This window comes from Thamnophis sirtalis, unplaced genomic scaffold (assembly GCF_051295495.1).
Source record: "Thamnophis sirtalis isolate CommonGarterSnake01/CBP01778 unplaced genomic scaffold, rThaSir2_p1.2 scaffold_4, whole genome shotgun sequence".
NCBI lineage: Eukaryota > Metazoa > Chordata > Lepidosauria > Squamata > Natricidae > Thamnophis > Thamnophis sirtalis.
Window position 1 is genome coordinate 24,750,355 of NW_028261384.1, and position 22,515 is coordinate 24,772,869.

The following is a 22,515-nucleotide window of genomic DNA, read 5'->3' on the forward strand; positions in this document are numbered from 1 at the left end:
CAGGAGCGTGTAAGGATGCATAATTATATAAATATAGTGATGAGAATAGCTGGAAATTGTAACCAGGTCTACATCTCAGCCAAAATTAGGCTGTTTGAGGGGGTGGGGGGGGGGTTTAAAAGCACAATGACTATATATGTATACTTTTTTTTCTCTTTTAAAAAAAGGAGGAGGAAGATATATGTTAAAAGGGGAAAGAAAGGAAATAGGGAGGGGGAGGAGAGAGGGAGAAGAAAGTGATGAATAAAGTACAAATATGGTGTATGGAGAGCAAAAGAGCCAATAATTGTTTTTGGGAGTTGATGGTAAGACGTGCGTGTATGCGGCAACAAAGACCAGTTGGCCAGCACTCATGCACTGGAAACCAGGCACTCAATTTCTCCGGGCATGCATGTGCACCGGGACCTGTTCTTCCAGTTTCCGGCACTCCCACGTGCATAAAGATCAGATCACACAAGCTTGAACCTCTCAACATTGAATGCTACTTAAGTCTTTTACTAGTTAGTTTAATTACATTTAGTATTTCAGTTTAATACACACCTGAATAAAACTGAATTCCCTCCAGTTTAATGACCTATTTACTGATGGAATGGAAGTCACAGCCAACAAAGAAAGCAGCCCAAGGCTCATTATTCCAAAAGAAACATACATTTCTATTCGCCATACTTCTTCCTCATTCCAGGAATTTTCAATATTTTCATGGACCTGGAAAAAGAGATTATGGAATCTTTAACAATTTTAACCATTTATAAAAAAATTATTTAAAACTAACTGGAAAATCTGAAGTGTTTTAAAGTGTGCCTGGTGAACTATCATTAAGGGGAGCAAAGAGGAGTGAGTTCTTTAATTAAGTAAGGCTTTAGAAACTTCACTACATCTGGCCCTTCCATGATTAGAAGAAGAAAAAATTATGCAAAATAAGTAATCAATTCTAATTCCTCTTATTTTGAATATTTTGCTTATAGCACTAAATCAGGGGTGGGTTCCTATACCGGTCAGTACTAGTTCTAGGCCGCAAGTTGCTGGCGCATGCACAGTTGACTAAATATTGTTCTGTGCATGTGCAGAAACATGTTGGAAATGGCATAAGAGATTGGGCACTAGTTCAGGGGTGTGTGGCGAGCCTGGGTCGCTGCCAGTTCTGTGACTCAGGTCTCAATTCTGCTACCAGTTCGGCCGAACCGGGCCAAACTGGGAGCAACCCACCTCTGCACTAAATTGATCATTTGGGGAGTTATGAGCAGTTTCAAGAAACAAGAGGGTGAACATTATTGAAGCTAAATAAATTTTTAAAAAAAGAAATGAGTAATACTTTATATATTATTATTCATCACTTCATAATTATGTGACTTTATACATAGTATAAATGTTAACATATTTAAAAACCATAATTGAATGTTTCTTTCATGTAGGAAGGTATTTAAGGCAACGATCAACACAACTCAAATTACTAATCACACATGCAGAGTATTGTGAATTACTTGATCCAAAAATTCCTTACCTGTTGATAAGCTGCATTTAAAAATAGGTATCGTTCTGACCTCCTCATAGGCAAGCAAAGGCTGTAAACAACATGAACTGTTGCAAAGAAAAAACTAAGTAACCCAAGCTGTTTTCTACACTGCAGCCAGTTCTCTAACCAGGATGGAAACGATTTGTATTTAGTACCATAATAAAGTTGATAAGCAGCTGCCAGGAGCCCTGATAAATACACTAGAGATAATAAAGTAATTGCAACAACTGGCAATGTCTTGTTCACAATCTCAATAGGAATCTTATAAAAATCACTCTGATGATTTCTCACGTAAGGATGTATTACATCTCTAATAAAAGAATAGATAAAAAAGAAGGTAGCTAGGCCAACAGCCACTATAACTGGTCCTTTCCAGAGTGTGAACAACTGAAGAGGTAAATTTTCAATCTCCCTTGCGGATGATAAAGTGCCCAAATCAATAGGAATAAAACTGAGCTGACGAGCAAGTTCAATAACTTGATGTCGCGCTTGAATGTTGTTACTGCATACATAAACCTAAAACAAACAAACAAATTATCAATAACTGCATGGACTAAATAGTCAAACTAGAGTATGTATTTCCAAGTATGAGATTTCCTGTAATTATTTTTAACTTTACAGGCATCCATATTACAACTTAAAAAGGCATTTGTAATTATTTTATCTATATTTTATTTTTATTTCATGTTATACAAGTCAAGGGTGCAAAACGTATTGTCCAGGACCATACACAATTCCCCCAAATCTTAGTTACATCCCATAGAGTCCCATCAAATATTGATACTAAGGACAAGTTATTAAATACATGGGATGTGAACAGTTTACCTTGAATACTTAAAATATTTTTTTAAAGTATCTTTCAGACATACATGTCTTTTTTCTACACAAGTATGAAAAATCCACAAATGCTGCCTTAATGAAATCATTGCAACCAAACCTTTAATCTTGCTCTTAAAGCAGATACACCTTTTTCAGATTGATAGAGGAACACAAAAAAGACTTACATGGTATATGTGCTGCATTAATGTATGATCTAAAGTATTTCTTATAAATTATTTTCAAACAATTCTAGTTGCATTACTTATACTTACTTACTTTAGTTTTATTTAAATTGAAGGTGTGTTGTTCAACCGTCTTTTGCTCTGGACTTATCCACTTTTGATTGTGGATGGATGAGCCAATCAAATATCAAATGAGGCTCTCAATCTGAAAACACTCATCTGTCCTCACGATAAAATTGAATGCAGAAGTTGCTATACCATGAAGATGAGAAATAATCTCACTTCATTTTTTAGGTCTCATATGAAAAACTACATCATTTTGCAGCAACAGCTTCAAGGGATTTCTCATGTATACTTGATCATCGTGTTCAGTTTTAAATGCTAAAATAGATAACTTACCTGTCTGCTTGCATCTTTTGGTCCTACTTGCAATGCCCATGCTGAAATAACATTGAACCCTTTAACAACAAAGGAGTCTGGAAAAAGGGATGCCAGGTATTCCGCATTGGATTCTGGATACTGGTTAATTTTCATGTTGTTGCTGACATCTACAAGGATTTTACTAACAAGAAGATGCTTGAGATCCCACAAAGCTGCATAGTGTTCTCTGCGTATAGCGATAAAAATTATGTTTGCTTTTGCGATAGCATCTTCATGATGAGTGACATCAACAACATGGGGAAAGAATTCCGACACAAATTTAGGGTTTCTGCTTCCTATTACCACATGAAACCCACATCGGATAAGCCTAGTTGTCAAGGATTTAGCGAAGTCCCCACTTCCAATTATGCCAACTGTAAGCTTACTGGTGTCTTTGATGTAATTTCTGCCATTTGGTAAGAAAGATTCATTTAAGACTTTAGGACTTCCCATCATAGAAATTGATTCCATATTTTGTCACAAGTGTAATAAGGATATTTTCTAAAAGAAAACAGAAACAATTAATTTTTCACTGATATATATTGAAACAAATTTCCTATGCCAACACACACAAGATTTAGAATAAGATGTAACACACATGTCTGCAGCATCAAAGTCCTAATTTCTCTCCACTAAGCTAGAAAGGAAATCCCCCTAACCCTTGTAAAAAATAGGCAGGAAAAAATAGGCTTTGATTCTACCTTTCCATATATGCAGAGTAAAAACACTAGAAAGAGAAAATAATTCAACAAACGTCAAACCTAGTTTATGGAAAACAAAAATAATCTCAGAGAGCTTTAGTGCGCTCTCAATTTTAGAATTAAAATTAACTTTCCATGAGAAATCTGGTTTTTTTCAGGAATATATTTGTCTGCCAAAGTAGGCCTCACTTTGACAGATACACTATATTTGAAGAAGAATTTAGTTGCTTTCTCTATATTTCATTTTTAAGTAGAAAAATAAAAATGGTAACTGATATAAACAACACTATTGCAATATATGGTCCCTGCTGCTATTGTAATAGCCAACTAGGATTTCCCATAGATAATTACATTTCATATGTCATATTGATGCCTGTACTATCTAGTAATGCAGTAAACATTTTTAGTTCCATTGTTAAATTAATTTATCAAAATTCAAAGTGAGGAAAAAAAGTGAGGAAATAGGGAAGGAAAAATGGAAAAGGAAAAAGTGTAGCATAAAAGGGAAAAAAGAAAAGTGTTAACTTCTGACTTTTTAGCGTGGGATAAGATGATAAACATGCAGCCTCCATTTTCTACTTTTACATAATATATTTTAGCCATTTCTACAACAACCAATACAATAATATTTGAACAACCAGGGGGAATACTTATAAACCAATGTCTCCCATGGATTGAAATCTAGTCAGTTTGGTAAAAAAAGAAGAAGACATAAACATAATCATAAATCTGTTTATACTGTAATAGAAAATCTCAAAACTTTTTGCTATGTGTTGATGTTTGTGCTATATACTGTTTTTAAGGCAGATACATCTCTGAATATATTCCAATTTTTCCAGTGAAGACAGTACATAAGAAGCTCTGTGTTAAAGGCATTGAGGAATCTGATAAAAAATATTTCTGAAACAATGATCCAGTGGGCCATGGATTATCTAGTGTGTTTGTGCAAATTTTTTATCAAGAATTTTGATTATATTAGTAAGACATATGCAAACTAAAGAAAGAAAGGAAGAAAAGAGAATAGAAAGGAGTAAAAAGTGCAAGTAAATTTATTTAGCCTATTACAAATATAAAGGAAAAAGAAAAAGAGAGAAAAATAAAGAAATACATAAAGAAGTAAATTACAACATTCATCACAAATATAGACAAATTTAGTAACTCTTCACTCTCTTTAAGGTTGCAAACATGTCTTCATCTAATATCCCATCTCTTACCTATAAAGAAAGCCATAAAACATCTTTTTTTTATGGGAATGGAGATTTTGCAGTATCCTTCCCCATGCCCATGAAGCCACGCCCAAAGAACCAGTAGTAAAAAAATTGAATTTCACCACTGGCAATATGCTGTCTCTGTAAAAAGCCCCGAGAGTGCTATAAAGCACTGTGGGCAGTATATAAGTCAAAGTAGTATTGCTATTGCTTTAACCTTTGTAAACCAATGCAAATGGAATAATCAGAGCAACAGGCAGTTTAACAAGAGAGCAGAATGTACCCCCAAGTCCAATCATTTTACAAAAAAGAAAGAGAGAGAGAGAGAAGTCTGGAAGAGCGTGGATGAACAGAAGCTGGGAAACAGTAATTTCTCTTTATATTTTTCCCCAATTCCTGTGCATCCACTCTCTTCCAATTTTCATTTATTTTTTTAAAAATAAACTATATTTTATTATTAGGAGGAGAATATAACACTGATAGCTTACTGAGAAAACAGAAAACTTCCATCTGTCCCCTCTTCTCAAAAATGTATATATAAGCTTCTTAGTCCAATTTAAGATTAAAATCAAATTGTGAATATTGAAACTCTTACTGAGTATTGTACCACCATCTACTGGTGAGCAAATAAATTCAGTCTGTTTTCTGCTTTTGATTTTGCTAAAGAGATATACAGTTTTTGTATTTATAAGATAGGAGAATCTGAAGTAATATTTAAGATCTATTCCTGCCTGTTTTTTGAATGGAGCTTGCAACATCACATATAATGACAAAGGTGACCTCTGAGTGGAATTATGTACCTCTGTTGTGTAAAATACAAATAAATACAAATATACTGGGGAATGGTATGCAAGTAATCCTTGATTTATGATTGGTTGCTCAGTGACTGTTCAAACTTACATTGGATTCCCCGAAAGATACTTATGATCCAGATTTGAAGTTCTGACAGTCCCCTTGGTCACATCTTAGGTTTTTGGCAACCAACTTGCATTTATGGCCATTTGCAGTGTCTACAGTCATGTGACCATGATTTATGACATTGCAAGAAACTGGAATTTATTTTTTGGCAAAAAGCACTTATAGCAAATTATGGGTTCGCTTAGTAACTGCTGTGTTTGCTTAACAACCCTTGAAAAAAGTTTGTGAAATCATGAACAGCCACATGACCATCACGATTTACAACCATAATTGCAGGATCAATTATGGTTGTAAGTTGAAGACTACCTGTTTTGTACATGAACTTATTTGTTTACTAATTTCTCTTAACCAATCATCTATATCAGAGGTATCAGAGATGTCAAACTCAAGACCCATGGGCTGACTACAGCCTGCAGGGTGCTTAAATCTGACCTACAGTGCTGGCCTGGTAATAGCAAAGAACCAGCCCGTGATGCCTCTGGCTAGCAGGGTGCTGCAGGAGGCTAGCCGTTCCATCTCTCCCCCCCCCCCCCCAAACCAGCCTGCGGAGAACTACAATACTAATCCAACTCAGTTTGACATCCCTGGTCTATATATATAACTAGAAATAAGCAATGCCAATAAAATATACTTTTCATATTTAGGAGTAATGTATGGCAATAAAATATACTTTCAATATTTCTGTTAACAATCATCTGCATATATAACTAGGAATAATCATCCAATTTAAGCAATCCCAATAAAATATACTTTTAGTATTTAAGTATAACATATAGCAATAAATGTCTTCTTTGTTCTTGTAGAGGTGAGAATATTATGCTAAAATGTTTGTTAAATGCAATTGCTATATATTGACAGTTCTACAACAAACAAAATTCTCAAAATTTGTAGTTCAAGTATTTGATTACTCAAATATTTTCTTTTTCAAAATGGAAGTATTATGCATGTGGAAATTATTAGTCATAAATGTGACTTGAAAATCTAATTAACTTTTGGCCAACAAACGTTCTGCCAAAGCAAACTGATGAAATAATATTTTGTGAAACTAATGATGAAAAATAATGAATTACAGCATCCCACGAGGGTGGTATTTTCAAAGGTACACTCCGAATAGTTTTGCAATTTGCCAATGTTTAGAAAATCAGTTACTTTTATTTGCTCTTGAACAACTAACTAATGTCTACAAGAAGATTTATACATTTATATTAAATTATTAATTTTGAGACTTCTAAAAATTACATATTAACTTTTATATTGTAGCTCTATAATCAGAACAGCTGAGACATTTTCTTTAAAATACTCATTTTCTAAACTTTTTTAAAAAAAACTTCCCGATAATGATACAATAGTTAATGCAATACTATTTACTTAGTTTGTCACTTTTAATTCAACAAATAACAGTGGAAGAGTTGCGAAAATCCAGCATTGGATTCAAACTTTTGGGTAAGTAATGCAGCAATAGGATATAAGAGAAAAGTATTGCTTCACCTCTAAATGTGTGAGCATTTAGTAATAGAACTGTAAACAGGATACTCTAGGATACGGTAAATCTCTAAATAACATTTTTTTAAAGAAACACATTTTGACTGATCATTTCCCTACACCTCATCAACTTAGCAACATATTTTTATTACTTATATACCATATTTTTTTGGACTATAAGACGCACTTAGAGTGTAAAACGCACCAAGATTTTGAAGAAAAAATACAGTATATTTGCAGAATATTTATGATTTCATTATAGCCATAACCTTTTAAAAATATGGATTCATATTAGTGAAAACATCTGCTACAAATGTTGATAGTCAAAAACAGTAACAATATGGGAAATGAAGATTGAAACACTATTAGTTGACAGTAAAATCTTAGAACTCATGAAAATAAGAATGGGATGTCTGAAAAATCCAGGCTAATATTTAAAATCAAGGAAAAGGGCATTGGTACTTACCTGATATGCCTCTTCTAATAGGGTGGAGATAGCATTCATACATGGATTGACATTGTCTGCCTTCTGATTGGACTGTGTCTGATAAAAGTTAGTTAAGACACGGCCCTTGTTACTAGCCTTACTCAGCTTTTCGGCGAAGAAGAACTTAGGCAGACTCAATGTGTTATCGCACAAATATTTGGTAAACAAACCTCTCAAACCAGAGAAATGAACCACATATTTACAGTAAAATTTTTGAATACAAACTCTTTGTAACGCATATCAGGCAAACTCATTCTTATAGCACTAAATGGTATAGCAATGAGATCAGTCAGAGAGGGAGGGAATGGAAGCTATTTCCACCCTATTAGAAGAGGCGTATCAGGTAAGTACCAATGCCCTTTCTCAATAGAGGTGGATAGCATCCATACATGGGACATACCTGTTAAGTCCTCGACCTATGACCAGTCCTCAATGTACAACCGGCCGCAAGTCCTCGACTTATGACTGACAGCCAGCTACTGTCAAGCTGCGCCTGATTGGCTAAGGTGTGGCTGGCTGAGTACGGGCTGTTCTATTGTTCCTATTGGCTGCCCTGCTTGACAAGTCCTATATAAATAGCTATCAAGCAGGATGAGAGGCTGATTTCCTGTTCCCAGTTGCTGTTTGCCTTGTTAACGTTAATAAACTGTTCTGCATTTACCTCAGCTGTCTGGGCCTCTTCACTGCCGTCTCAGAACACAATGCTGGCAACGAGGATGGGATCCTAAGAGGCGATCCACTAGACAGCTGCAAAAGGGGGAAAAAATCCCCCCCTTCTGAAGTTGATTCTCCTCAGCTGGTTTGTCTATGGCTTCTCTACTGCACTTCACGCCCTTCAGCTCTACTTCAGAGTCATGGCCCGGATTCCTTGAACATTTTGAATGCTTCCTGATAGCCAATAATTATCACCAGCTATCTGAGGACAGAAAATGTGGATTTTTTTCTCAGCTCTTGCGGGCCTGAGATGTTTAACACAGCAAGAGCCCTCGCTTCACCATTGGCAGTCCACGCGTTGTCATGGGACACATTAATCATGAAGCTTAAAAATCATTATGCTCTGACTCCGTCACTGTTATGCGTTCAGGCAATACGTCCAAAAAGAAACAGAGACAATCAGCCAATTTTTACAATCATTTCGCACTGCGGCAATACAATGTGAATTCCACGACCTGGATGACTCGCTGGTTGAACAGTTTGTCTGTGGAATCCGTGATGTCCACCTCAAGCGGAGGTTGCTGGCCCACTCTGACATTACATTACAGATGGCAGTGGACGAAGCCAGAGCTTTAGAACTCTCTGAATGGTCCACTGCCAAAATTCAGAGATGCCAGCAGTTGGTCATTCCACAGCCACGCACTTGCCTCATCGATGAACTTGCCCCTCTGGAAGACCCGGAGGAGGACCAGGTCGATCTTCTAAGAGTGCAACCGAGAAGGATGACTAACCCTGCTCCCACAAAACAACCAACAAGTCAATGCCTCAGCTGCGGCGGAAATCATTGTCACACCACCTGCCCCTTCAAAGCAGCAGTATGTCGCCGTTGCAATAAAAAGGGACCTCTTGCCAACATTTGCCGCACTGCCTTACCATCACCAACCACCTCAGAACACCGGTTCAGCAGTGGCTGCCAACCACAACGATGCATTCAACCTTCCAGAGACAAGTCCTTTGCGGTCACTCGGAAGCAAGATTTTCCTGAAGCATCGGTCAGCTAAGTTTTGTCTGACGCCAAGAAAGTCAAGATCTCCCTCTGCATCCAAGAGGCTCCATGCCCAATGGAGCTGGACTCTGGATCGTCCAGATCCCTGCTCTCCTGAAGCACCCTGATCCGCCGGTGCCCAGATGTGACCCACAATCAATTAGCCCCTGGAGTCACCACTCTCAAAGACTACCAGAGAACTGAGATCCCTACTCTGGGTAGCCTTTCCGTCTGGGTTGACTATGGCCATTTCCATGGAAGGCTTCCCATTTTAATCATTCAGCCGATGATTCCTCTGTTGATGACGTCATTGCAGAGTTTGCTGACATTTTCGACGGAACTCTCAGTAAATACAAAGGCTCCCCCATTTCCCTGAACCTAGACCCCCAGGTTGCTCCTATCCATCTCAAGGTCCATAGAGTGCTGTTTGCCTTGAGGCCCAAAGTTGATGCAGAATTCGACAAATTGTTGGCGCAGGGAGTCCTGGAGCCTGTCAACCACTCCAAATGGGAGACTCCCATAGTGGTCCCCATTAAAGCCAACGAGTGCATCAGGATCAGTGCCAACTATAAGTTGACAATCAACAAGGGTGTCCAGGCAAACCCGTATCCAGTTCCGGTGGTGCAGCACCTGCTCCATTCTTTGGGGTGGGGTTGTATCTTTGCGAAACTGGATATGGACCAGGCCTATCAGCAGCACCCAGTGGATGATGAGGCTGCTGCTGCCCAGATCATTGTCACCCATTGAGGGGCTTTCCGCTGCCGCCATTTGCAATTTGATGTTTCCATTGCCCGGGGATCTTCCAGAGCCTCATGGAGTGATTGCTCATAGGCTCCCTAGCGTGGTTCCCTACTTTGATGATGTCCTGATCGCTGCCCGCAGTCGATCAGGGCTCATCCAAGTTCTTTGGAAGGTCCTCGATCGTTTCAGGGACGTGGGCTTAAAATTAAAGTGCAGCAAATGCTCCTTTGCTGTGCCACAGATAGAATTCCTGGGCTTCCTTGTAGACACCCAGGGCATCCATCCACCCCCTCCAAACTTGAAGCTGTCAGGAATGCCTTCACTCCTACATACAAAGCGAAGCTGCAGGCGTTCCTCAGCCTCTTGAATTTCTATGCGCCATTTTTACCTCACAAGGCATCACTAGCCGAGCCGCTTCATCGGTTGCTCGACCGACCATTGGCCTGGCACTGGGGTAGCCACGAAGCGCATGCATTTGTGGCTCTCAAAGTCATGCTTACATCAGCGGCTGTCCTAGTCCAGTATAGTGACAGGCTACCGCAGACATTGGCATGTGTGCCTCCCCTTTTGGGGGGGGCTGTCCTGAGCCATGTCCTCCCTAATGGCTTCGAAACCCCCATAGCTTTTTACTCCCAGACACTCTCCTCTGCCGAGAGGAATTACAGCCAGATCAACAAGGAGGCTCTGGCTGCTGTGTCCGGGATTAAAAAGTTCCATGATTATCTATATGGATGGCATTTTACCTTGTTCATCGACCACAAGCCTCTCCTTGGACTTTTGGCCAGTGACCGTCCTACCGCACATATCCTGTCTCGTTGGATGTCCCGCTGGACGGAGTTCCTCACAGCATATTTGTATACGCTGCAGTACTATCCGGGCAAGCATATGGGGCATGCTGATGCCCTCAGCCGCTGCCCTCTTCCTGTCGCTGCCCTTGACCCCATTCTCTCTTCTTCGCTCCTCTCCACCGCCTCTTTGGGCCTGCCTCTTTCATCATCCGACATGTCTGCCTACTCTTTGGCAGACCACATCCTATCCCAGGTTTTCACTTGGGTACAGAGGGGGGTGGCCCTTGGGCAAGGTACAGGAAGAATACCACCCGTTCAAAATTCGCCAACTCCCTCCTGTTGGCAAATTTGGGTGCTTGCTCTGGAGTGACAGGATGATCATTCCTCCCTCCCTGCGCACCAAAGTCCTGGACTGTCTCCATATGGGCCACCTCGGCATAGCTCGCACAAAGGCTTTGACCTGCAGCTAGGTCTGGTGACCCAGGATAGATGAGGAAATAACAACTTGGGTCGGCCGTTGCACCCCTGCCAAGAGTCCTGTCCGGCTCCTCTGGTTAGGAACTAGGAGCTGCCTCGGGCACCCTGGTCGAGAGTCCACGTGAACTTTCTGGGCCCCTTCCACGATCAGACCTTCCTGGTGATCACGGACGCCTATCCTTGGTGGGTGGAACTCCTCCTCATGGCGTCCACCACCGCTGAGGCCACCATCCGGGGGCTGCAGTCTGTTCGCCACACATGGGCTGCCAAACACCATTGTGACCAACAACGGCCCCCAATTTACGACCACAGCCTTCCAGGAATTTCTGACCGAATTAGGGATATGCCATGCCCCAACTGCCCCCTACCACCCTGCTTGCAATGGCTGGGTGGAATGTGCTGTCCGCTTGGCCAAGGAGGCATTGGGATGAATGGACCGAGATTGGCCGGACAAGGTGGCGGCTTACCTCCTCGGCCAGCACTCCACTCCATGCCACCTATCTCATAAGAGCCCCGCAGAGCTGCTTATGGGCCAGCACCTGCCAACCAGTTTAGATAGGTTGCACCCGCATTACAACACCCCACAGCCTTGCAACCTGGGGGTTCTGCTGCGCCAATTCAGGGAGGGGGACCTGGTTTATGCCAGGAGCTTCACGGGGGATCCAAGGTGGGTGCCTGCCACCGTCACCAAAGTAACCGGCCCCTGTTCTTACAGAGTCGGATTTCCAGATGGCAGCGAATAGCAGCTCCATGTGGATCAACTGAGGCACCGCCTACCAACTGAGGCCTTCCTCCGAAGAGGCCTTTCCTACCCGGCTACCGCCTTCTGGCAGCCTGACCACACACCAACTCAATCCGTCGCACCGCCACTTCTCGACCTACCTGGGATGTTGATTCAGCCTGCAAGGATGGGCCCCGGTGATGTCACCCGGAGCTCCACTCCCATCGGAGAGGAGCTACAACAGGGACGATCTGCCTCGCCGGTTGCTGCACCTCAATTGAGACGATCTGGGCAGGTCCGATGCTGCCCCGCCTATTTGAGTACACATGAGCCACTACTGCCAGTTGGGCAAAACTACCTCTTGCGCTCTATGGAACCACAATGAAATCTTTGGCGTAAAGGAATGATCTAATCGAAGCACTACCCTGTCGATGTGGAAGATGAAAAAAATCCTCCCTTACCAACAGGGCCTGCATCTCCAAGATCCTCCTGGTGGAGGTGATGGTCACCAGGAAGGCCACCTTTCAAGAGAGGAACTGTAGTTCCACTGACCGAATGGGCTCAAAGGGGGCGTATTTTAGGGCAGACAAAACTGTGGGCAAGTCCCACGTGGGGTAGCAGTGAACCACCAGTGGTCTCAGATTGACTGCCCTTTTCAGAAACCTTTTCATGGCCGAGGCAAAGCGAGTGGAATTAAGTGTGGCGTCATCCGTAAATTGGACAGCAGTCATTATTTTATTGAGGTCTTGATGGGCCCTTAGATTGGTTGCAGGTAGACGTTGTTGAAGCTACCATAGCCAAAACTTGCAGGAATGAGAGAAGAATGATGCGGACGTGGAAGCTCGGATCGCCCAAGGCGCCGCTTGATGCACACGTTGCAGTATGAGGTTGGCCCTCTTGTCCTCCGGCTTGAGGACCTCCTCCTCGGAATGTTGGTTGCCGAGTGAAGGGCTGCTACCAGGGCGTCGACTTTGGAACTTGAAGGAGCTGTTCCAGGTCAGTGGCCACATTGAAAAATTCTTTGCTGTGAAGCTAGCAGATTCTTTGGCCTTGGTCAGCAAGGACTTTAAGTGGGCACGTTGGAACAAACCCGAAAACAGTTGTTGTTTTTCTGATGCTGGCTCCTCATCCCCAGAAAACTCAGCATCCTTAATCTCCCCATCTTCAAAGACAGGGGACTGGCTATACTGGGATTTAGCCGATGACAAGGGACTCTGCATTGGTGGGGCTGGCAGTTATGTAGAATGGGACACTGGTGGAGCTGGCAGTGATGTAGAATAGGCCACCAGTGGAGCTGGCAGTGATGTCAAATGGGCCACTGGTGGATCTGGCAGTGATGTCGAATAAGCCACTGGTGGGGCTGGAAGTGATATAGAATAGGCCACTGGTGGGGCTGGCAGTGATGTAGAATAGGCCACTAGTGGAACTGGCAGTGATGTCCAATGGGCCACTTGTGGGGCTGGCAGTGATGTCGAATGGGCCACTGATGGGGCTCGTAGTGATGTAGAATAGACCACTGGTGGTACTGGCAGTGATGTACAGTGGGCCACTGATGGGGCTGGCAGTGATGTTGAATGGGCCACTGGTGGGGCTGGCAGTGATGACAAATGGGCCACTGATGGGGCTGGCAGTGATATAGAATGGACCACTGTTGGAGTGAACGTAGCCTCTGCAAGCTTGCCCACTGTCCCAAACTGGGCATCTTGCAAAAGATGTCCCTGTAGATCAGAGCCATAGCCCCATAGCCTAGAGGTTTTTATTGGGAACAGGGGGCTGAAAGGACCAGGAGCCTGTTCCAATGTAACTGGAGAGGGCTGGACAGAAATATTGCTGCTAGATTGGGGCACAGTATTCCCCTTTGAAGAAAATAAGGAATGCCTTCGAGATGAGGCCTTGGAACTTTTGTCCTTAGGAATTAGACCATCTCCCTTGTCAGATGGGACTGACTTGGAGGATTTTTTGTTTGTTTGGCATGGGCAGTGTCTTTCCCAGACTTTTTGTGCCTCTGAGGATCTGCTGTAGTCTGGGAAGTGGAAGCCTCCGCCGTGATTAGAAGACCTTGGGCCCGTTTCCCTCAGCATTTGGAACAGCAATTGCAGCATATGCCATTTTGAGAGAGAATTAGCAACCAAAATGGTGACTCTGGGCAGAACACTTCAGGGTTCAATTCAGGGCCTGGGCCAATTCAGAGCCTCACCTCCTGCCTTTCCATTTTGAAGGGATCCGCAATAGCACTGCGGTCTTTCCTTGCCATCTGATATAAGCGTCCAGTTAGTGACCTTTCAAGAGTGCTACGCTCTCTCCCGCCTAGTCAGGGGCGTGGAAGGCAGATGGCTCACAGGATGATCTATGCGCCTAAGCCCTCACGCTCCAGCCCAAGTTGACAGCTCAAAATACTATTCCAGTCCCACTCACAGTATAAAGAAAGAAGTCCATTAATTCTTCAACCAATTCATTCAATCAGCAAAGTGCTCCGGAGATACACGATGAAGTGAAGTGGATTGAGTTGAAAAGCTGGGTAATGCAAGCAACAAGGGGCGTGTATTAACTAACTTTTATCAGACTCAGTCCAGTCAGAAGGCGGACAATGTCAACCCATGTATGGATGCTATCTCCACTTCTATTGAGAACAAACAGAATTCTACTGTGTCCAATAAATCTGATAATAAAAGAATGACAGCTAAAGTGCTTCCTTGGCTCTAAGAACAGATAAATAATTCCTTCTGCTACAGAAGGAATACAGAGTTAGACAAATATTTTACATTGTCTAACAAAGAATAACATGGCAAAACGGAAAAATCTTCACAGATTCCAACAAAGTGTGAGAAGAAGGGGCCTAAGGCAATTCTTATGGATCTGCATTCCACATCTCTGGGACAATAAAGGAGAATGTTGCCTTCAACACATCAGAAAGACGGGCTTCTTATCTTTTTAAGGCTTTTCCTTTTGATCTTCTCAATTGTACAGAGTTGTTGTAATTGGATAACTGGACACTGCATATTCAAAAGTTTTGAATTAAGAATTTGTAATGTGGCTACTATGAACCCAAGGGATTTCAAGGAGATGTGATAGTCTTGGAGAGGTGTGATGGCTCAGCAGTTAAAGACACTGAGCTTGTCAGCTGGAGAGCTGACAGCCCAAATTTGAGACCCCCAGCTCCGCACAACAGTGTGAGCTCCCATTACTTGCCCCAGCTTCTACCTACCTAGCAATTCAAAATTAATGCAAATAGATTAATAGGTACCACTTCAGTGTAAAGATAACAGTGATTTGGCATACAGCATACAGCCATGCTGGCCATATGACCACGGGAATTGTCTTTGGCAATGCTGGCTCCCTCGGTCATGATTGACAGGAAAGCCTTTATCCTTTTAGTTAGTCTTGGATCAAATAAGTCTGACTACTTCCTGGAGATAATGATCAGCAAGCAAAAACTTGCTGAAACAGGAAAGATGCTAAATGATTGCCTGAAATCAACCTTTGTGACAATCCTCCAAAAAATAAATGCAAAGAAGTGTACCGAATACAGAACAATAAGCTTAATGAGTCATGCCCTGAAAATATTCCCAAGAATAATTCACACGAATATACAATAAAATTGAGAAGTGTCTAAGTAACACACAATTTGGTTTCAGAAACAATCTTGGCACACAAGATGCCCTATCCAACATTCAAGTTCTTGTACAGTGCTGTAGAGAAGTCAATCACAGTGTTTACATGTGCTTCATTGATTTGGAAAAAGCATTTGATAAAATAAGGCACAGCAAACTATTACAAATCTTGAAGCAAGGGGGACTAGATGACAAAGACATCCGAATCATAAAGAATCTATATTGGCATCAGGTAGCAAATGTGAGACTAGGCCCAAAATACTCAGAATGTTGCAGAAATACTAAGAGGGAGGAGTCAGACAAAGCTATATTCAGCCTCCACTGTTGTTTAATATCCACTCTGAGTCAATTTTCAACGAAGCACTGGAAAACATTGATGCTGGTCTCAAAGTAAATGGTGTTCAGATCAACTATTTAAGATATGCTGATGATACAGTTCTGCTTGTCAGTAGCATGAAGACCTTCAGCTCTTCATTAACACAGTCTCAGAAATATCTGAAAAATATGGCTTGAAGCTTAACACCTCAAAAGCCAAGATCATGATCGTGAGAACAACCCATTAATTTACTACTGATAAATTTGGAAGGAATACCACTAGAAGAAGTTGAAAGGATCAGATACCTAGGTTTTAATTTACATGAAAGCTGGGACATGATCAGTGAAGTATAGAGAAAGCTCGAACAGCATTTTTCAAAACGAAAAATGTCTTCTGCAGTCACGGCATAAGCCTAAGTTTGAAAAATAGGCTTGTCAGATGTTACATCTTTTCTATCCTGCTCTACGGAGTGGAGAGTTCATCTCTGACAGAAAACCACTTGAAAAAACTCGAAGCATTTGAAATGTGGATTTACAGATGGCTGTAAGCTGGGTTGACAAAATCACAAATGAGAAGGTGATAAGCCATCTGGGAAAGCAAAGGGAAATAATCAAAGCCATTAAAAAGCCATTAAAAAGCAAAAGTTATAATATTTTGGACATGTGATGCGGCCCCCAGAAAAACATGGCAGCCTTCATTTAATACTCCAGGGAAAGATTGAAGGAATATTGCATCACCATGATATTAAAAAAAAGAGGTTGATACTCTAGAAAGAGAACAGAGAAGAGCAACAGATGATTAGGGACTGAAGGCTAAAACATATGAGGAACAGTTCCAGGAATTCATTGTGTCTAGTTTAAAGAAAAGAAGCACCTTGGGCGATACGATAGCAGTGTTCCAATATATAAGGGGCTGCCACAAAGAAGAGGGAGTCAACCTATTCTCCAAAGTTGTGGATTCTCCAACACTGGAGCTTTGTAAGAAGAGATTGGACAACCATTTGTCTAAAATAGTATTAGGTTTCCTGCTTGAGCAGGGGTTACACAAGAAGACCTCCAAGGCCCCTTCCAACCCTGTTATTGTGTTTGTTTAATGATAAAATCAAGAGTGTCTGGAACAATCATGTGAATTTTGCTTAGCAACTGTTGTGTTTAACAACAGAGTTAAGCAATTTACCAATTGTGGTTGGTAAATGAGGATTGCCTGTTCAACAGTGAAGTAACACTGCAGGAAAATTACCAATTAAGCTAATGGTATAACAGTGAAGATGAAGACAGGCCCATATATAAACATATTAAAAATTAGAAAAGAGCCTGGCTTTACAACACTTCAAAAATGACAAGATAAAAATGAGACAGCAAAACAAAATCTCAAACTGTGAGAAATACTAGTAAAACAAATGTAAAATGGCAGTAATAAACACAAATGAGTTTCAGGCAATGATTTAGAATGTTTAGTGTTTATTTAAAATGTTCTGGCTATGGAAGATGCTGCCGGACAAGTTGAACTTTCCTGTGACAAAATAACTATTTCAACAGAGTATAATGCTGGATTTGTAAACTTTAGAGACTCTGTGGTCAGCAGTTCAGATGAGTAAGAACATTGCTGGAAACAGACACATACTCTGCAAAACAGTTCTGACTAAAATATCCCAGCTCAGTGATGACATTCAGCGATAGACAAAAGATAGTGAATCTGTCCCTGAACCCATTGCCACATATCTGAGAACATGTGTCGAACAAATGTTATCACTTCTATCCATAGATCCCATGAAGTCTACCCAAATGTCCTTACAAAATAATTAATTTCTGAATAAAAGAACACAGGAATATTAAAGAAATATGACCAGATCTTAGGCATATACACATTTTGAGGTGAATTCATACTCTTCCATAGGATTCTTCTGTAAATGTATATGCTTGCAATCATTATGTGAACAGATAAATTGTCCTACTCAATGCATAATTATCGTGAAATTTTATTTCACTTTTTAGTTTCAAAAATAAGTTAAAATGGATGACAAAATACAGAAAAATATATCAACAATAAGCAATTAAAGCATATTCATGAAAAGCTAAACTAGCAAGAATAATAAAAGCACTATTAGTAATTATTATTAAACAGCTAGTCTCAAATGTATGATTAATTTTTAAAATGTCTTCATTTTCCATCTAAATCTTGGGGCAGAGAATACTATATATATATAGAATATATGACAACATAATCCTGTTTTGCACATTTATATCAAATATGCTTTTGTGGTCGATGGCATATATAACAAGAAATACCTGTTCATTTTAAAGGATGGCTACTTCCCTAAGAGGAAAAAACAGCTCTTCATTTTAAGCTATGTAAAATTTTAAAATGTTAAAATGAGCACCTTTAACTTTATTTATAAATTGGCATATGATTAATGGGCCACTCTACCCGTTTGCTTGTTAAAGTTCTAGCAGCATTACTGAAGGCCAGTTGAAATTTCTGATATTTTTTTTAACAGCAGGTCCATATTTATCAAGAATTCTTTTAAACACATACAATATAAGTTACTGCTACTTATGAATTAGAGTTTATTGATCTGAGCTTGGGTCATTCTAAAAAATGAAGAAGCATTTTAGATCCGGAGAAAAGATAACATTTGATTGAGTTTACATGGGTGCTAACTGCTTGTCCTTATTCTATCCAAAACACCCTTCTACTTTCATTCTTAAATTTACTGAGCTCTTTCATCAGTACATTACTATACCAATATCAAACCACTAGATGTAGTTTTTGTTTACAAATCTGGCAGTTATAATCTTTTCTACTACAATACATTTTTAATCTGATGTGTAAAAGATCGTATCATTAATGTTTTAAGATAATCCTTAGTTCATAATGAAGTTGGATTTGGCATAAGCACCTGTAATTTTTGAATATATGCCAGGAACATGAAGTAGTTTGCTATAATCCTTTAAAATATGCATTGTCTGAATTGTTGGATCATCTATGAAATATAAATAAGCTAACTTATGATAGGTCAACAAAGCAAAAGAATCATGTATTTTCGTACAGACAGTCCTTGCTTACCAACTGACTTGTTTTTTTTAAACAATTTACGATTTTATTTGTTTATAGACAAAGAGACTAGAACAAATAAAAACACTCAGTGAATATCCAATTAAAAAGTCTAAAATAAAATAAATAACAGATAAAATCTATGATAAAACCCAGTCTGTAATTACACAGACAGATAATAAAATAAATAAAATAAATAACAGATAAAATCTATGATAAAACCCAGTCTGTAATTACACATGGTCTAGCTATACTAAAATACAAAACATAATCTGTGAGGCCCTTAGTCAGTTTAATACTAAAATGCAAAGGAATAAGCAGTGCAATGGATTTGTTATATTTGTTGTATAAAATAGCTATGGTGGATTCGACACTTTTCTGACAAAAACCCACTGTTGCTGCTGTGCAGAATCTAGCCACCTGCGCTGTTGTTGTGGACTGTTCGTCCTTAAGCAGCCACTGAAGATAAGCAGTGTTGGACAAGCCAACGGCCTTGTTTTGCAAACTTTCAAAGTTACAATAGTGTAAAAAAAAGTGGTTTTTTTACACTATTGCCCTATACTCATGTAATGTCCCATGCTCACGATTGCCATTTTTGTGCCTTCCCCAGCTTGCAACAAGCAGAGCTAACAGAAAACATAGAAATAAAATAGTAAGTTGTGGTCACATGATGTTTCACTTCACAACTGTGGTGACTTGCTTAATGACTGAATAGGAAGTGACATCTTAAGTCCATCATAGTATGTGATTTTTTTGGCTTAGCAACCACAGTGCTCAGCAATGGGACTACCAATCAAAATTGTAGGTGCTAAAAAAGAACTACCTACAATTACACCCCTATTTTCTAGTCTAAGGCAATCCTTTTCCTGGCAACTGCAATTTAAAAGTTCAAGGGGTGTCTTCCAGATGCTGCCACTGCTTATTTGATTTGGAAATGTCTTTTTCCCCTAGTTTGTTCTTCCCTTTCAATTACATCCATCCATTGATTAGCTCTCAATGTACAGGTCAAGTGTAGTATAGAAATATTATCTTAATCCACCTAAAATATTGATACAGGTAATTGTTGATTTACAATAGTTCACTTAGTGACCATTCAAAGTTACAATGGCACTGAAAAAATGACATGACTAGAGGTGGTATTCATTTACCTTCCCTACCAGTTCCCAAATGTGAGCGCGCATGTGTTTTTGGTGAAAAAAGGGGCCTAAATAAGATGCCTTAGAGCTGGGGCATGTGGGCGGAGCCACCCATGGTTTCCGCTATCAGTTCACGTGAACTGGTCCAAACCCGTAGAATATCACCTCTGCTTATGACCATTTTTCACATTTATGACTGTTGCAGCATCCATGGTCATCGTGATTTACATTCAGATACTTGACAACTGATTCATATTTATGACAGTTGCAGTGTCCCTGAGTCATCTTTTGGGACTGTCTGATAGGCAAAATCAATGGGGAAACCAGATTCACTTAACAATTGTGTTACTAATTTAACATCTACAGTGAGTGTTGAAACAAATGTGGCAACAAAAATTGTAAAATAGAACAAAATTCACACAACAAATTTCTCACTTAGCAACATAAATTCTGGTCTCAGTGGCGGTCCTAAGTTGAGGACTATCTATGCTTATCTAAAGCAGCTATTGGGCAAAAGTTTCTAAAAACAAAAAAGAGCAGAAAAAAGCAAAATAGAAATTAGAAAAGAATGTGTCTATGTAACAATAGTCCAGTTTATAACATACATAGAGAATAAATCTCTTAAGCAAACCTACCCCTGAGTTTACTATTCATTTCCTTCAAATTAACAATCTCAAACAGTAACTGATTACTGCATATTCAAAATCTTTTCTTTCTCCCTTTCTGACAAAGAGATAATGGTTTATCACTGTAGGATGAATTAAAAATTCTAAACAATGAAGTATTAGTTTTTAAAGATCTTAAAACTTCTATTTCTTATATAATGTGGAAAATTTCCCCATTTTTCTCCTGTTGGTATCTGGCACCACTGGCTCTTCTCCCAAGTATCAAGGTAGGATGAGGGTAGAGCTCAGGTTGTAATCCTTCTTGATGCACTGTGAAGGGCACCAGGTTTAGGGGATGTCAATGGTTGGTTTTCTTGTCTTTATTTGCTTGTTATTGGCATTTTTGTTAGCTGACCAGAGTTATAGCATATATAGCACATAACATGGACAAAGAAACAAGTCTTGAAAAGGAGGGAGGGAGGGAAGGAGGAAGGATACGTTCTCAAAGAAAATCATATATAGGAAAGAATAACTTTTTTTGCCAGAAATAAAAACTGTATTAAAATTAAAGCACAAAAATTAAGGCAATTTTTAATAGATTGCATGCAAACGACCACTTAATTATACTAAATACCACACAGGGTAAAGTTTTCATTTTCACTTTCACTAATCCCACCAACCTGAAACAGATTCTTTCAGAAGCTTTTGATTGTCTGGTGAGAAGACCGGGGGCTAAGTTTGACTGGCAAATCGACAAAGTTTACCGCGTTAACTCTTGGGTGGCAAAGCAGAAGCAGCTCCCTCGAGACATTGTTATATATTTCACTATAAGAGAGCTCAGAAACACGATATTACACGAGTCTTATAACACTAAGCTCCAAATTGGGGGTCAAGACCTGACTGTTTTGAAAGAGATACCACCTCAAATGCTAAGAGCCAGGAGAGATTATGCTTTTTTAGTTGAAGAACTTAGAAACCGTCAGATACAGTACAGATGGGACGCGCCATTTGGCATTACACTTACATTTGATAGGCAAAGATATCGTCTCAACTCCGTATGGAAAGCCCGAGATTTTTACCATAATATTTTGAAGGCTGGACATCCTGCACCATCTGGACCCGGAGAAAGACCACAAGAAGGACAAGACAGACAGCAAACCACACAACTACCAGATAAGATGGATCATCTCTCTCTCCTAGAAGCGCAAAGTGTTATGGGACAAAGACCTAGCCATATGATTACTAGACGAATGGAGAAACAAGCTAAAAGGCAACAACCTCAACAATCACTGGCCATCGATCAAGGAGCTACAGCAACAAGTCCAGAAGCAGTGGGAGGAGCTAGGCCAAAGGTTAAACAGGCCATGCAGGAGGCTCTAAGAAAGCTTCAGGTAACCAAAGATGACAACTAAGATTTTAACATGGAATGTCAATGGATTGAATTCTCCACAGAAGAGAAAGAAAATATTTCACTATCTTAAACAGTTTAAGAATGACATAATTTGTTTGCAACAAACTCATATTAAATCAACCGATCAAAAATACCTGATTAACCCAAGACTTGGTCAACATTTTGTAGCTTCTGCTATGGAAAAGAAAAATGATATAACTGTATACTTAAGAAAAGATATGAAAGC

At 40.0% G+C, this 22,515-nt stretch overlaps 1 protein-coding gene across 1 annotated transcript in view; it reads right to left on the reverse strand.

The window, feature by feature from the left end:
• STEAP2 (STEAP2 metalloreductase) overlaps positions 1-22,515 on the reverse strand; it is a 33,505-nt gene that overhangs the window by 2,607 nt on the left and 8,383 nt on the right. Inside the window, exons 2-4 of the mRNA XM_087712631.1 lie at positions 2,914-3,435; positions 1,502-2,029; positions 541-705 (exon numbers count right to left, since the gene is read on the reverse strand). Of these exons, the coding sequence (XP_087568757.1) occupies positions 541-705; positions 1,502-2,029; positions 2,914-3,405 (1,185 nt within the window). The 5' untranslated portion in view covers positions 3,406-3,435. The remainder of the gene's footprint in view (positions 1-540; positions 706-1,501; positions 2,030-2,913; positions 3,436-22,515) is intronic.